The sequence below is a fragment of the Falco peregrinus genome, chromosome Z (assembly GCF_023634155.1).
Source record: "Falco peregrinus isolate bFalPer1 chromosome Z, bFalPer1.pri, whole genome shotgun sequence".
NCBI classification, from domain to species: domain Eukaryota; kingdom Metazoa; phylum Chordata; class Aves; order Falconiformes; family Falconidae; genus Falco; species Falco peregrinus.
In genome coordinates, this window is record NC_073739.1 from 21,439,426 (window position 1) to 21,455,227 (window position 15,802).

Genomic DNA, 15,802 nt, shown 5'->3' on the forward strand with positions numbered 1-15,802 from the left:
GCTGAAAGAAAAATAAATGGTCCTAATCAAACAGAAGGTTAAATTTTGCACTCGTTAAAAAAGTAATAAAAGACTCAATGAAAACTGGGTAGTACCCCAGAAAGTACATCAGATTGAGTCTCAAATGGCTTGCAAGTTTATCTACAACTCAATAGTTCTGCAAAAATATGAACTACTTAGAACAGTAATTTTGAAAACTATGAAGCCACAGTGAACAAATATCATTTTCTCTTGTCAGATTTATATCAAAGTGATTAGATTTTGGCAGGACTAGGACAATTTTTGGATAAATTGCTGTTACACCTCTTGAATGTCTGACCATGTTTGCACCGTTTACAGGAAAATGTGCAATTAATGTTATTATAAAATAACCATAGGTTTCTGACCTCCACAGTACAACTAAAGATTTGGTTTTGTACAAACCTTACCTTCCTCTGGCCAGAGTAACAGAACCCCTTCACTGTTCTACTGAAGCTGGAGAATAAAACTGCAGTCATACTTTATTTCAGCTGACACTAAAAATGCAAGTTGAAAATCATTTAACATCTGTGTGTTCTAAAGAAAACCAAATCTGTTCAGAAATAAAGTATTTTGTTTCTCACAGATTTTTTTTCTCTTTTACTTCAGTAATCATAACTGTGATTCACATAGCCCGACACTGAAAAATGTCACATAGTCTCAATTTTAGAAGAAGGAAATGCTGTTCTGTAATTCCCTTAATTTCCCACTCACTTCTTTTTAGCCCCTATATTGCTGCTTTGTGGAACACATGGGCACTCCTATACCTTATACTAGACTGAAAGAAAAAGAAGCCCCACAATCTACTGCGTTTGCTTGTACTCTAGGACCATATGTCACTTGAGATAAGCAACAGAACACAGGGCTTTTCAGCTCATCTGTCACACTCACTTCCTGCAGTTTATATTAATTACAGGATCTCTTCAGCTAGTTATTTCCCTCCTAAACTCTTTCTCCCTTAAAAGCAAGTAAATAGCAAAGCAAAACAAGACTGGAGTGTAGTGAAAAGTACCATCATTTAAATACAAGAAGCAAGGCCAGAAAGGGAAAACCAAAACCATTTTTTCTCACCCTGACAAGCATGCGGGAGTTCCTTTAATAGTTACCTGCCTCATTTCTATTCTTCATCTCAGACACTAGACCACAGAAATACTGTTTTCATCAGCAGACTGTTGAGAAACAGCTGCAGAAATAGGGAAGCTGGTATAAATTTATGTGTGTATGCATGTGTGTGTGTGCCTATAAAAAAGACTCTTTAAGGAGCTCATACATTTTTTGTTTTCTTTCTAAGGTGAGTATTTGGACATTGCAACAGAAGTTTGTGTCCTAGCTCAGAACTCTGCTTATGTAGGAACAATTCACTTGGAGAGTAAAACCCAAGCAAATAACAGATGACAAAATGCACCTATAAACCTTCAGGTGTCTTTGGTGATTAGTTCCCCAGTGCTCTACATCATGATAAAGAGCTGCCAGGTGGACACAGTGGTACAATTATTTATCAAACAGTAAAGCAGCTAATGAAACATAAAGGAAGGGAAGACAGAAGAGAGAGAATTTGTGGAAAAGAAACAGCATGGATGAAGAAACAATTCCAAGCCCTAACTATGAAAATGCTTCCAAATCTGTAGACTGCAGATACCAGAATTGCAGTCAAGCCAGGCAGACAATTCTGTTCAACCTCAAAGAGCTGCTGATCCATGTACCTCATTGGGACTGAGAAGCAGAGCCTCTTATAAATTATGATGCTTTATTTAAAGTCAAAGCATTTATTTGCTTTTGTGCCAGCTTTGGATCCTTTTCATCTCTAGCTACCAGGCCCAAGAGAGAATACATTCCTATAGCTCTGCTGGCAGCCAGCTGTGGCCTGAGTAAATCACAAAGCCTCCTAACAAGCCATTCTTTACAAAGGCCAACTGCAGTTACTAGACATGATAACTTCTCTATTATTTCACTCACTGGAATTAAAAACAGCAATTTAAAGCAGTGGTTGAAAACACTGAAATATACTGAACTACATTTTACATATCTCTCTCTCTGTCTCCATTAAGCTTCACTTATTTCAAGAAGACTTCATTGTCCTCAGCCTGGGAAAAGAGTAAGTAAACACCTGAGACAGGCACATCCAAGACAAAGGGGAGGGGAGAAAAAGACCAGATCTGGGATTTCTTTTGCACAACTCCCTCAGGATTTCTTACTGCAGCTAATAAGAGACAAGTACCTCTTCTTTTATTCAGTCTGTGGGACTTGCAGTGATGTATCTTTTATGTTTGTGGAGGTAAACTCTCTAAGAAGATCTTAATACAGTAATCCCCTACCATGAAACTTCACAGTAAAATACACAAAGCTAGAAGTGGTGAATAGTCAAGCATGGGATGCACATCTGAGTCCTATGAATACTGCAACTGTAAATGAGGAGTTCTGTCTCCTCTACCTCTTTCCCACCCATGCAGTAAAAAGGAATCAATTAAGTATAGCATGGTGAGGCTCTCAGTCCAGGAAAAGCTAATCAAGAACTTTACTCATCTGAGGCTTTTCCTCCTATACAATTGCTTCAGTTTAGGATTTGGAGTAACCTTATTGTAAGGTCTTTTGGTGCTATAGTTAACAGATTAAAAACTAAACTCTGCTTGAAACTCCACCTTCTAGATTTGTAAATCACAGAACAAACACTATGCATTGCCACAGCTAAATACCACATAATTTTTACAGCTCTTATTCCACAAACTAGTTATTTTCTTTAATAAATAGTAGGCAGTGCTGTCCTTCCTATTATAAAAGTAGGGAACAAGATGCCAGAACAGTTACAAGCATTTCAGTAGCACACTTAAGATACCAGTTCTGTTTTGTAAACAAGCCTAATGAACTGTGACTAATAGTGTTCTCCTTGAGCAGAAGAAAGGTAAAAGGGCTTTTGTTAGCATCAACTGAAGCAAAGTAGTTATTTTGCTGGGACAGAACAAAAGTGAGCTACTGATCAACTAAGCGAGTTTTGCAGAGCAGTTCACCATTATTTTCTTTCCTCTGTTTTAAATTATCTCCCAAGTGGGTAAACTAGTAAAACATCTAGTTAAGCAGCAACCACTACACTTTCTGCTAGGCTCTTCTTCTCTTGCCAGGAACCGGCTGGACGATCCTCCTGTAAGTGTCCTTTGTGCAAGCTGTCCCAGTTTCTCCACCTATTGTAAGAGCCTGGCTAGTTTTCCCTGACCTGCTGTGATCTATGCCGGTACTACAGCTTCTCTTGGCTTTTCCATGCACTAGAGCTGATCAGCCTTTGACCCTCACAGGTTTAGAAACAAAACTATTGAGACACTGAAGACAGATCATTGTTGCGTAAAATTTAAGTAAAATCTTAGGGTTCTAGGAATCCTGATATAATCAGTTAAAAACCTCTACATTTCTTTTGGCAGTGAAACATCCCTCGAAGGATCATCATGCCATAGGCATGCCCTCCCCTGTTTTACAGTACAACCAGCATGATGAGAGAGACATGTACTTCGATATTAAGAGACTATTTACCCATGTCATTAAAAGAAAAGAAGAGGCTGGACTTCCAGACATGACTTAATTCTTTCCTTGGTCAGACAAAAATCATCAAGGTAATACTTGCTTTACTCCAGAATCTACACACAAATTTCTGTGTAAAGTATTGACTGCGCTTTGGCCTCATCTGAAGCGTTGCCCCCTGAGGCTGATAAGCTCTGACCCCAGGTGGCACATCCAGCCCTCTCACAAGAGGCAGGAACATTATTGCTTTGCACTGAGGACCGCTGCCGAGAGCCAATCAATCAAGCTCCCTGACAGCTTTTACAGCCTCCTCACATTACGCCTAAGTCAAACTCCATGGCTCCTATTGTTCACATTATTCTTTCTTCCTCTGCTCTGATGAAGTTAGAGCAAGTCCAAAGCTCCAATGAGAAAGAAAGGCTATTATGAGCAGCTCAGTTTATTGACTCTGAGCTGCACAACAATGGCTCAAAAGCCTTTTCCCTGAAAGTAACACATTCCTAATTGCTAATAATCATCAGTAACAAAGATCAGCTCTTAGACACATACTTGTATGAAAAAAAGGTGTAACATTCGAACAGCTAGACTCATCTGTACATATCAACAAAGGTTTCTTAAGATAATTTTGTGCACAGCAAGAACGATAACCTTTCAGTCACACAGAACCTTCATACAAATGTTGGTATGTTCTGTAACGTAACTTGTGTATTATAAACACTGTGACCAAACCAGATTTGATTAAAAATATCCCTTGTTGGACTCATGCTATGCTAACTGTCGACAAAAAGATATCTTCTTCTTTAGTCACTCTATACATTTCAAGATGAGTATCACATTGTGCTCAAAATGGAAAAATGCTTTCAGAATTAATCATGATGTTATTATTTTTCCCTAGCCTTCTCCTGCGGTTTAAAGAGCATTTAAGTGGGACTCCTACATGTCTGGCATAGAAGAATACTGGCTTGTCTCTGAAAACATTCACCCTTAATTATTACTTTTTTAAAAAAACAACCAACCAACCAACCCTGTATCAATTCAGTTACATGCATATATCTAACTACCGCCAACAGGTCTTTTACAGAGTCATAATGTTCTGTCACCAAATGCACAGAAACACTTCTTTTGTCTAAGAATTTCAACATTGTGTAACATGATGAGATTTTACAGTTGGCAGTCTTCTGTGTCTTTTTTCCTACTTATCAAAGTTAAAAGTGGAACAAAACAAACAAAAAAATAAAACCAAAAAAACCAAACAAGTATTTTAAGGACTCCATTTGACAGGAATGGAACTTGTGATCAACTAACAGAAATAAACTGCCATAACTCCAGAGATCAGTTTCCCTGGATACTGAAGAAACAGAAGGAAGAAAGGAAGAGTGGCTGCTTTTTTTTTTTTTTTTTTTTAATTAGCTGTAGTTTTAGATGATTCTGCCATTATAACTTCAGCTTTTAGGAAAGGACAACCTCATTTTAAATTACAGAATAGAAAGTGACAGTCAGAACTGAGTATTTACTTACTTTCCTAAACCTGAATATCAGTACTAAGACAGGGAGAGGTGCTTTCAATTAAAGTGTTTCATCTGCATGATTTCAGTGCACTAACTTCACAATTGGACTGAACTGGTAAGAGATTCAGAGAGCTTTCTGGGAAGGTGCTGCTTGAAAGAACAGCAGTTTCCTTCTGCTAAATCCCTTGATACAGTAGCTTGCCTTTTCAGCTGTCATTCAGTCCAATGTGGCTTTTCATACAAAACCAGAGGAGATCAAGCACAGACTAAAAGCTTGCTTCAAATGAACGACTCCCCTCCCTCCCTGGCTTTCAGCTAAAAGCATATTTACACCGTGAAGAATGAGAAGTACTCATAACTTGTAGTCCATCAAATAGTTTCTTTTCAGATTCTGCTAAAGATGGAAGTTTCACAGTTATTTAGGTGGACACCTGAATAAACAGCACTAAGCACTGGTAGTGCCGGAGTAGCATTATAAAAATTAAATAATACAGCAGGCCTTTCCATTTATTTGTGTAGCTACGGTGTATTGGTCACTATTAGCAACCCAAGTTTTTATCTTAAGAATATTCTCTTATTTCCTTTCTTTAAAATGGTAACAATACATGCAGCATTAAATTTCTTGTCCCTACAGGGACATAAAACATGGCTGAGAAAAACTGGCACAGCAGTGTAAAAAGGTAGGCGCTGCAGCATCCTGGGCTGCACACTCGCAGTGCACTAGGATTCCTATTTGCAGTGCTGTCATTTAGCTCTCACTCACAGGCACGGCATTCAGCTTGAGCATTTTTTTTGAAGGGAAATAAATGTAATGCTATCCTTGTCAGCTTACAAAGCTGAGAAGTAATGCTGCTATATTTAACCTAAATGCTGTTTTTCATGGGTGCTCCATAGGATGAATGATACCCGATTTAGAAAAACGACAAGTGATTTTGCTGAGCTTTTCAAAATCAACACCCATTTTAGTTGAACAAAACAAGAGGCTGCTGAAGCACATTTGTCTCTCTGATGATGTATATTCACTAAGTACAGCCCATAACCCACCTACTCACAGCAGCTTCAGACAGCTAGCCTCACCCACAGATCCTTGCAATTTAATGAAGAGTCATATTCAACAAATCTTTTACAAATAGCCTGACAGTAGTTATTCTTTTAGACTCCAGGCCCCAAAGAGAAATTTGTCATTGCTTAAATAAATTTTACAGATGTAATAGATAAAGGCAATGACGAAAACAGGACTTTTATAAAACAAAATCAACAGAGCAGAAAGCTGTTCTAGACTGTGCGCAGGCGCACTGGGCTTGTGTGTACCGAAGGGAAATAGACAATGAAGGTTAGGAAGCATGAAATGACAGCCGCCTTTGCTTTTCAGGGAACGTAAATTTTATTCACAGAACGTAAATCTCAAAGTCATGGTTTTCAATCTGCATGCATGATCACACGAAATTGATTTCAAGGAGATTTGGAAGTATTTAACTCATTGCTCAGAGCTGCAAATCCCATCTTGTACAATCATTATTGTAAAACAGAGGAAAAAAATGGGTGACGTTTCAAGGGCTCAGCCTATACAGTCTCATTTTTCAGATAGTCACAGCTCATTAAGCTTCCATTTCAACCACGGACCTCTCTTTATTGAAGCACCCAAATAAAGCTGGCTATGTATGCTCCTGTATGTTTTAGGGCAGCTTAAAACTCCTAATGAATACTACAGCTTAAATGAAAGACGTTCTTGAATATGTTTGCCACAATGTAACACACCCATGCTTATGTTCCTCCCTAAAGGAGGAGGAAAACATCCTTCAAATGCTTCGGTAAATATGGCAGCAGTCCTAATGTGGATACAGCACTGAAAAGTTTTTGGAAATGCATAAAAAGATTTTTTAACTGTGGCTGCATCTCACAGTGGTTTTCTTATAATTTGGTACCTCTTTCTTGATACTTCTTATCACAAAACCAATCAGGTAGAAAAACTGTTGTTATATTAAGCAATCCCAAACCACAGATCTTAAGCATGGTGTGTCAAGTTAATACATGATAGTATTAAAAATATCTCTGAAGTGCAGCCTTTTCTAACAGAAAACAGATCTATTCTTGAACACAGATGAGCTTCCCCTATGTCAATAAACACAAACTGACTCTGCTTAAAAAACAGAGGAAACCGATTAATCTCTATCTCAATAAAATTTATGAAGCAATAAAAACTTTGTCGTACAAGCTGTGTGGTTTGTTTCACTTCCTTGTCACATGAATTAATGAGGAAAATTCTTTCCTTCATTCTGTTATGCAGACTCTTGCTGGAGAGGGCACCGTACACTGACCAAAAGCCCCAAGAGCCTAATTCTGATTTCTACTCCACACCATCAATTTCTTTATAAAATTTGGCAAGAAACATTTTAATTTCCCATCTTTGTGATGACAGTGTTTGTGAACTCACTCGCCACTACAGTGTGAACTGTGCTTAGTAATACAGCGTAACTGTTGGGGAGGCAGCGGCAAGAAAGAAATGGCATGCTTGAACTAGGGTATCATACCAGTTAAACCCTTCATTCTCTGTGTATGATACTGAAAATGTCAGCTAATTTAAATTTCTGCAGCCCTTGAATAGGAGTGAAAGGGAGGGAGTGGGAAATGTACTGACTATCTGAAAATATATGCCTGCAACAGCGGGACCAGAAAAGACTGGTAAAGACTTTATGTGTAACACTTGGTCAGATTAAGTACAACTCTTCACTGCATGTTTTATTGTCATTTATGTTCTCTGTGACCACATAAAAAAGCAGCTTCTGCCAGGCCACAACAACAAGGCTTCTGGGAGTGTTTGGTTCTTTCTCTTCAAATCTTCTGATGCATTAATTTTCTGACCTCTCTCCTAATATAAAACTACAGCTCAGTCCTTACATGCTCATCTTTTGTCAGAATAACTTTCGCTTAGACAGCAGCTAATCCGCTACAGCTAATGGTTTCTGTCAGGAAGGAAGGAAGTGAAATGATGCCATCATACAACATGGAATAATCTACATACCTCATGTGGACCCCCCCCTTTTGTGAAATATCAGTGTGATGTATTAAACCCATATAAAATCTAGCTCCATCAGTCCTTATGCGTGAATGCAGTTCCATGTAGCCAATGCATTTTTTGTTACACCCCTGGAGACTGTGGGGGTTCACTGGGGTGGATATTCACCCTCCTGTAGGCTGGGGGACAACTGCATGGAAAGACTGCTCCTGTGCTCTTGGTCTTCCACACTATTTGTATAGTTGTTATCATCTTTTAACTCACCTATCTGCTTTATAAAGAGGAGTCTTTGTGTTTCAGGACATAAAATCACCTGAAGATGACCATCTGAAACCACAAGAGTAATCAGCAAAAACAACACTGTGATTTTCACTCCCTTATACTTTCTGTGCAATATTCACCCGCAGATTAAGGCTCCTGAGAGGGAAGGATGGAGCAGAGTCATACAGAATCAGGACATTTCATCAGGAAAATGAGGCAGCACTGACAGAGAAAGGGTGCCAATGGGGCAGTGGTCAGACCTCCATATGTCTCCATCGATGGGTTCCTGTTGATGGACCACATCTCTGAGCGGTAGACAACCAAATGAAGTTAACAACAGATGCCACAACAAGAAGTTTGTAACACTTCAGGAAGGTGTGAAAGGAATGACAGTTGGCTGCCTTTCTCAAATCTTTGGCAGAAGCCCCTCTCCTCACCCATAAGGCAGACAAGGCTGTGGCACCTTTTTCTCACAGCTTTACTGTGGTTCCACCAATGATTGTTGGGTATTTTAGTCAACTAGTTACTCAGCTTACAGAGGCTGGGTTTCTCTCTCATGGGCCCTCCTCTGTGACAGAAACAGGAAAAAGTATTACAGATCAAGTTAAAAACCATACATTTCTTTTCAGCTGTTGTGGGGCACAAGAACATGGTGGGTTTTCTGCCTTTTTTGAAGAGTGGTAAGGTTGGTATTGGTAAGGGGATGGTTTCTCTTGGAAGACCTTTCCTATTGTGGTTGAAGAGCTTCTACAAATGTCAGTTTGAGAAAGAAATGTTAAAATTATCTTTGAAAACTCCACAGAAGGGGGACACCTTCCTTTTGCAACAAACACCACCACTGGAGATTTGAAGATTGCAGATTAAACAACAGGAACTGATAGATTCTTCTTAACAAAGATCTGAAACTACTAGCTACCAGAGTAGAGTAAACTAGATTTTTTATGAATGTCCATGGAAAACATTTGTAGAGGTTATGTCTTTTTCCCTTCACCACATTACTGACAGCCCAGATCCAGCTAGCATCTTACTTATGAGAAGCCTTCTCTTTGCAGAGTCCAATGCACTACGCAGAATCAGAAACAACCTCTTTTTAGTAGGAAACCTTTTGAGGATAGACAGATAAAAAGGCTGCTTGGTGAAATGAATCAGATTCCAAGGAAGAAGGCTTGAGGATACAGAACAGCTACACCAGAGGAAACGCACATCAGGTTTTTGTGGTCTCTTTCCAGCTGACAGGATGGGTAAAATGGTAGAACGCTGCTACCTTTACCCTTTCCTTTGGAGGTTTTGGAATCTGAAGGGACACTATTGAAATATTTATTGGGCAAAGACTCCTTGTTGCCCAACAAACCCATTCTAACTTTCCTTTAGTTTTCCACTTAGTGAATGAGAATTATTTCTGAGAACACAAATTCTGTATTTGGTCCATCAGAAATGCAAACTTGATCAATGAGTTCATAAAGACTATTCATACAAACTTTTTGCTTACACTGATAGGATCCTGCAGGTATAAGAACACTCATGAAGCAATTTGTATTTTCAAAACAGTGATGCTTTTAACAACCACTCCTTTCAAGAAGTTTCTGGTTTTTCTGAAAAGAAAATTTTGTATTATCTTTAATCACCTACAGACTAGTGCAAAGACATGACTCCGTATTTCAGATGACAAATGACAAAAGGCAAGCCTGGTAAACTTGAAAAACTGGGATGTGGAAGTAAAACACCCTTAAACCAAAAGACTGCAGGTGATTCTTTCAGTAGCTAGCCTTTAAGGTAGTTCAGAAATTATTCTATGCAAAATGGTAGCCACTGAGTTTATGTGAAGTAATTTTAAATTTTACAGATCAACAACCAGAATTTTTAGAAAAATTAAATCCTATTGTAGTCTCTGATGTGTCTGTCTTCAAGGGTTAAATATATCCACTTCTAGTACATTTGAGAATTGCTGAAAAGCAGCCTATAGACAACCACTGATAGGAGGCTCGACCTTATGAGACTATCAGAAACATTCAGAGAATAGAAAGACAATTTCTTCTCTCCAAAGGATTTCCCACCTACATAATTAACAGTCCCTCGGCAATCAAGGCAGAATGCTTCCAAAAAGATTTGAGTCAATTTTGGTCTTTATTTTTTAAAGCAAAGGTGCTGCATACAGAAACTTCCAAATTGCTCTGGTTATCGGCTATCCACAGTGATAGCCACTGCAGACATAAAGGATGAATTCTAGATAAAACTGCTTTAAAATTATTTCTCTGATTCTACCATCTCACCTGTCCTGTCTATGTATGGAGAATGTAGCAGGCACAATCAGGAGTTAGGTTGTTATTGGCTGAAGATGTCTTTTCTTCAAGGCCTTCTCAATGGGAGATTAGTGAATATCTGCATAAAATACTTCCAGAGGAGTGTAGAATTTTCTCTTGTTGTCTATGGGAAAACATCCTCTTTTAGAGATTCTAGGCAGAGAGAAATGTAGTAATTTGCAAGCCAGTTGCTCAGTGGCGAAAAGATTCAGTTAGATAATCGAACAGGTAAAGTCTTCTTTTACAAAACTATATGGCTGACCAACTGAGAAATTCATACATCTTTAGACTTCATAAAACTTCAGGAGTGCAAGGGAGGATTGCAGAAAGAACCCAAGTGAATGATGAATCAAAGAGAACTTTGTTGGTAAAGCGCACTATAAGCCTTTCTCTGCCACAGGAAACTCACCTACAGGGAAAACAACAGAGAACTAGGAAAATCTTAACTACTACTACCAGTAAGTGGTAGGAAATAACGAGGAAAGAATGAGAAAAGTGTAAAGACTCAGAGTGAAATTCTGTCTCTTTATGGCTGGCTGCCAACTGTCTAATAGAAGCCATAAATAAAATACACCTGGCTGTGTCTTTGAGACCTTGAAGAGGTGTGTTGTTTTCCCCCTTGCTCCTAGCAAAACTAAGCATACAACTGATACATCCCATAAAGAAACAAGCAAAAAATGCTAATACATATTAACTGCTGGGAAAATACTCCATTGAAAATAGTTTGAAAAACTGAGGGAGAAGAGCAGTATATCTTTATTACTCTCCAAACTGAAACTAACAGCTGTCTTCACAGAAGGAAGATTAGTGTTATTTATGTGCCTCACTCAGACTCAACGGTATTCTTGCATCTCGGTATGCCTTGGTATGTTCATAAGACTGCCTTCTCTCACTCCTCGTAAGACAGCTTTAAAAGATTACATTACAGAAAAGCAAAGGTTACTGGAAAAGCATCCTTCAGAATTATGAGATATTTACTTACTAGTATTGGTATTAAAAATTAAAGCTTAAGCCTAGCACAGAGGTAACCTGCCAGCAAAGAAACTCTCCTTTTTCCTTCAGATGTATAGATTCAACAGTTGGTCTCTTCATTACTAGGCTGTCTGTAAGAGCTGTTCTCTGTTCCATATTCGGTTCCCATGAGCCCTTGATTAATAGCTGTCTGCTATAATTTATATATAGCCCTGGTTTAAGCAGCACAATTTCCTTTTTACTTCCATTTTAAAATACTTCACTAATGCTGCTCAACTAATTTCAAATCTAGAAAAAAATAAAGAAGGTGACACCCTGTGTCCTCATTTCCTAGGAAATTCCCTGTGTGGGAAGTATAACACCGACCAAATCCATTATGGACTATCCTGCTCTTAGAAACACCAAACTATAGAGCTAGGAGGTCCTCAAAAAGTTGCCCACTCCAGCCCTGCTATTTCTGAAACAGTATCAGCACTTATCCTGAAAAATGTTTGCATAGATTTTCCTCTAACACATGACTCCACAAGCCGCTAGACAACATACTCCACAGCCTCATTATCCTTGCTGTTAGAAATGCTTTTCTCATGTCTCATTTGAATCTTCTTGCACAACTTAAGATCGTTGTTTGCTGGCCTTTCTGCCACAGTCACAAAGAACAGAACCACCTGTGATAAACAAGATCTCATCTGACTTAATGCCCTCCCTGAACCAACCAAAGGAAAAAAAAAAAAAAAAACACAACAAAACCCAACCAAACAAAAAAAATCCTGAATAAATTATTTTATTTCAGTGTCGTGATACATTTTCTAACCTATGCTGTGAGGTTACCTTCTAACCTATGCTGACGTTCTTCAGTCAAGATTTGGGTTTAAATAGAGCCGGAGGCAAAATGGAAACTTATTAAATCTTGTGACTAGGAACATAATGCTGTTTATTAGTCTATTTCCACCAAACCTGTATTTCCTGCATAAATGCACTGTGGCTGACCCAGACTTTCCACCATAAACACCTTATACTACAGCAGCAGTTAAGTATTACATATTTTTCAAAAAGTATTTCAAGGAATGGGTGTGGAAGCTAGGGTTTTTAAGGACCAGAGAGGAAAGACTGTTGCACTGCTTTTTTTGCGCTGCTTATAATAGAAACCTCTCTTGAGGTCTTCTGAAACAACAATTCAGCAAAAAGCAAATCCTGAAGCCACGGAGTCAGCCTCATAAGCCTTCCCCCACCCCCCCACCCCCCCACCCCCACCCCCAAAAAAAAGTCTGCTTTCAATGAATCCATTTTAAGTGTTTCTCAGTGCTCCCGTCCCCAGTTATTCTTCCATAAAAACTTTCCCTCCCAACCCTTTCTCTTCAGAAATTTGGTAACCATAGTTTCTGTGTCCTGCTGAGACCTGATACGTAGAGCTGTATTCTACCTGCTATTAAGCTGCTGATAGCAGTGTTTCTGTTGCAATTTAGGAGCAATGTCAGCTGAAGGCAGAGAATATTGTACACACTATATTTTCCCAGCTGGATACCTCCGTGAACAGAAAGCAAAAACCTGAATACACATGCACCATACGTTTGGGGGAGGGTAGGAAAGAGGCTGCAAGAAAAAAAGGCTGCAGGTTAGATGTGATGTTGGGTGGTCTAAAGCCAGTAGAAAATGAACATGTGAATGGGAAGATACCTCTAACATTATTAGAAAACACCAGAGGTTCTTAATGCAGTCCTTGTAGTACATGACAAATACAAAGACCCCTCTGTAGACTCCTCAGATGCCTCTTTCCCTTACACTTATAAATTGAATTGTTGCATTTTGAAAACTGTCACATTCATCTGTTTGTTTCTCTGACCCAGGCCTGCAGGTTCTTGTTTAATGTTTATCAGGAAGACGCTTTAATCCTGAATACAGCTTAGCACTTTAGCAGTAATTATACCTGAGGGTCTCTTGGTTTTTGTCTCTCCCCCACCGCCTGTAGAAAGAAAACCAAGTCACTAAGCACAGGAAATACAACCATGCTCTTCAACAACAGTTTACTTACTTCAACGATAGTCACATCACATAGCAATACGTTTGTCTGTAAAAGTATTTTAGCCTTTTCTGGGTAACAAGTATAGTTTTTATGTTTCTTCAGCATGGTGACAGCTGGAGGTAATGGACTTTACAGAAGACGAACTGAAGTCCAATTCAGCAAGGAGTGAATAAGAATTAAAGCAAAATGTTAGTTCTGTCTCCTAAAAACATCATGGGGCCATAACTTTTTCACTACCAGAAAGTACTGAAGTTTACAATAGAAGGTATTCACCAACGATTACCACTCTTCTGAGCGCTGCCTCCCTGGAGATCAGAGTTTCATGGTCATGACCTTCCCTCCAGAGAGTGCTGTACCGAACCAAAAGTTTGCAGGCAAATAGTTTAACAAATCCCGTAATTTATGTCTACTTCATATTCCACACTATACAGAAACATTCACCTGTCAGGGAGGAACTACTCCAGATGTAAAAGTCACCAGTAAAGAAGAGGCAGATCATTACAGCAGCAAAATCATTCATTATGGAACACGTGTTGCTCCAACAGCATATGTGCGTTCCCAAAAGTTATCAACTCTTGTCACTAGTAACTAGCTTCCAAATTTGCAATTAATCTTTGTCATTCCTCAAATCACCTCCTCCATTAGAAGCATATAACTGAAAATAATGAAAATCCCAAACCTACTAAAGTTAAAATGCTCACAGTCAAACTGAGGATAGAGCCAATTACCATTTAAATAACAACATGAAACTCTTTGAAGGAAAGGCCTTTTGATCTTGAAGATTCAAATGCTGAACAGTGCGAATCTCAGTTCTTTAAATTTCCAGGGAAAAAGCTACAAAAAAAGAACTATGACCCAGGCTGTCAGTCATGTGCTTAAATCCCTAGCATTTTTTACTGTTAAATCCAGCTCTCTTGGCGTGTAATTACTGCCAATGTCATCATCAATACCACAGTTAATAAATGCTTAAGTAACTCTTTTCTTGCAGGTCATTCTGGTGTGGAAGTGCAGGGGACACAGACCAAGGGTGAAACATGAGTTGCAGTTTTCATCTTTCCCCCTGTGGAACATTAAGATTTCCAAGTTTTGATCAACTCACATTTAGTTGTTAATACAGTTTTTTTTTCAAATTTGAATGCCTTATTAATTTAAAATACAAAATACTGTACGGTCAAATGGCATTAAAAATCTCATTTGGAGAGAATTACAAACCCTGTGCCTTTGGAGTGGCAAAGGCAAACAATAAAACTGTGCTGAACCGCAGTTCAAATTTCTGTCATTTCTTTAATCCTTTCTCTGGAGAGCTGTGAAGGAATGATGCTTTGAAAAGTGCTTTAGCCTTTGACAGCCTATGGAGTTTGCTGATGTCACACTTCCTAACTGACACAACAGGGTCTGCATGGCACATTGCTACAACATTTGTTTTACAAGTGCACATTTCACAGGAAACCAACGATTAATTTCCCAAAGACTTACAAGCATATATTTCCAAAAAGGGAAAAATAAAACTGTTACATATCCACACAAATCAAAATTTACAGAATCATGGCAGCCAGCCAGCAAACTACTCCAGGTCTGCTTTCCCATCTGCTTGGCCTGTTAACTGAGAGAAAATAAAATCAAATTGCTCCTTCTGCAACTAATTCTCAGAAGAACCCCCTAAAAAACAACTTCCATGACACAATTTTAACAGTGCAGAATGCCTCACAACCATCAGCAAACTTCCTAGCACTGCGATGTAGACACAATAGCTCAGAAATGAGTATTGAGACAAGACCACTCCCCTCCTTCCCAGCATTGGAAAGGCACTGTGCCAAGACACTACTGCTGAGGTCACAGAACAGACCTCTCTTGATCTTTCTCACAACTATGCCCTCCAGCAGATAAAGTTGGCCAAATGTTGATGGAGTGGGTGATGCCACCCCCTCCTGTACATCTGCCCCAGCGCTTTGCTCGAGGCTACAGCCCTAGAGGCAGGGAGGGTAGAAACACATGGGGCAGATATAGTCACCCACCATCATAGCATTAATGTAAATGAAACTAGCACTGGCTTACACAGGTTTGTGAACTTGCTGGCACTGAGAAGCGTGCACAATCCCTGTTGTTGCCTCTGCTAAATGGGAGGCAACTTACACAGATCAACCGGCTGACAGCTGAGGTCAGTAACGCCTTCAGCTGTTTATCTGCTGCAGCCCTGACA

The 15,802-nt window shown here is 39.1% G+C and overlaps 1 protein-coding gene across 6 annotated transcripts in view; it reads right to left on the minus strand.

Moving 5' to 3' along the window:
- The window catches only part of ZNF608 (zinc finger protein 608), an 87,165-nt gene that overhangs the window by 19,632 nt on the left and 51,731 nt on the right, over positions 1 to 15,802 (minus strand). For 4 of the 6 annotated variants that reach the window (XM_055791367.1, XM_027794054.2, XM_055791369.1 and 1 more), the window contains exon 4: positions 13,507 to 13,542. The exons of the other annotated variants lie outside the window; for them this stretch is intronic. In XM_055791367.1, coding sequence (XP_055647342.1) covers positions 13,507 to 13,542 — 36 coding nt within the window. The remainder of the gene's footprint in view (positions 1 to 13,506; positions 13,543 to 15,802) is intronic. 6 annotated transcript variants of the gene reach the window in all.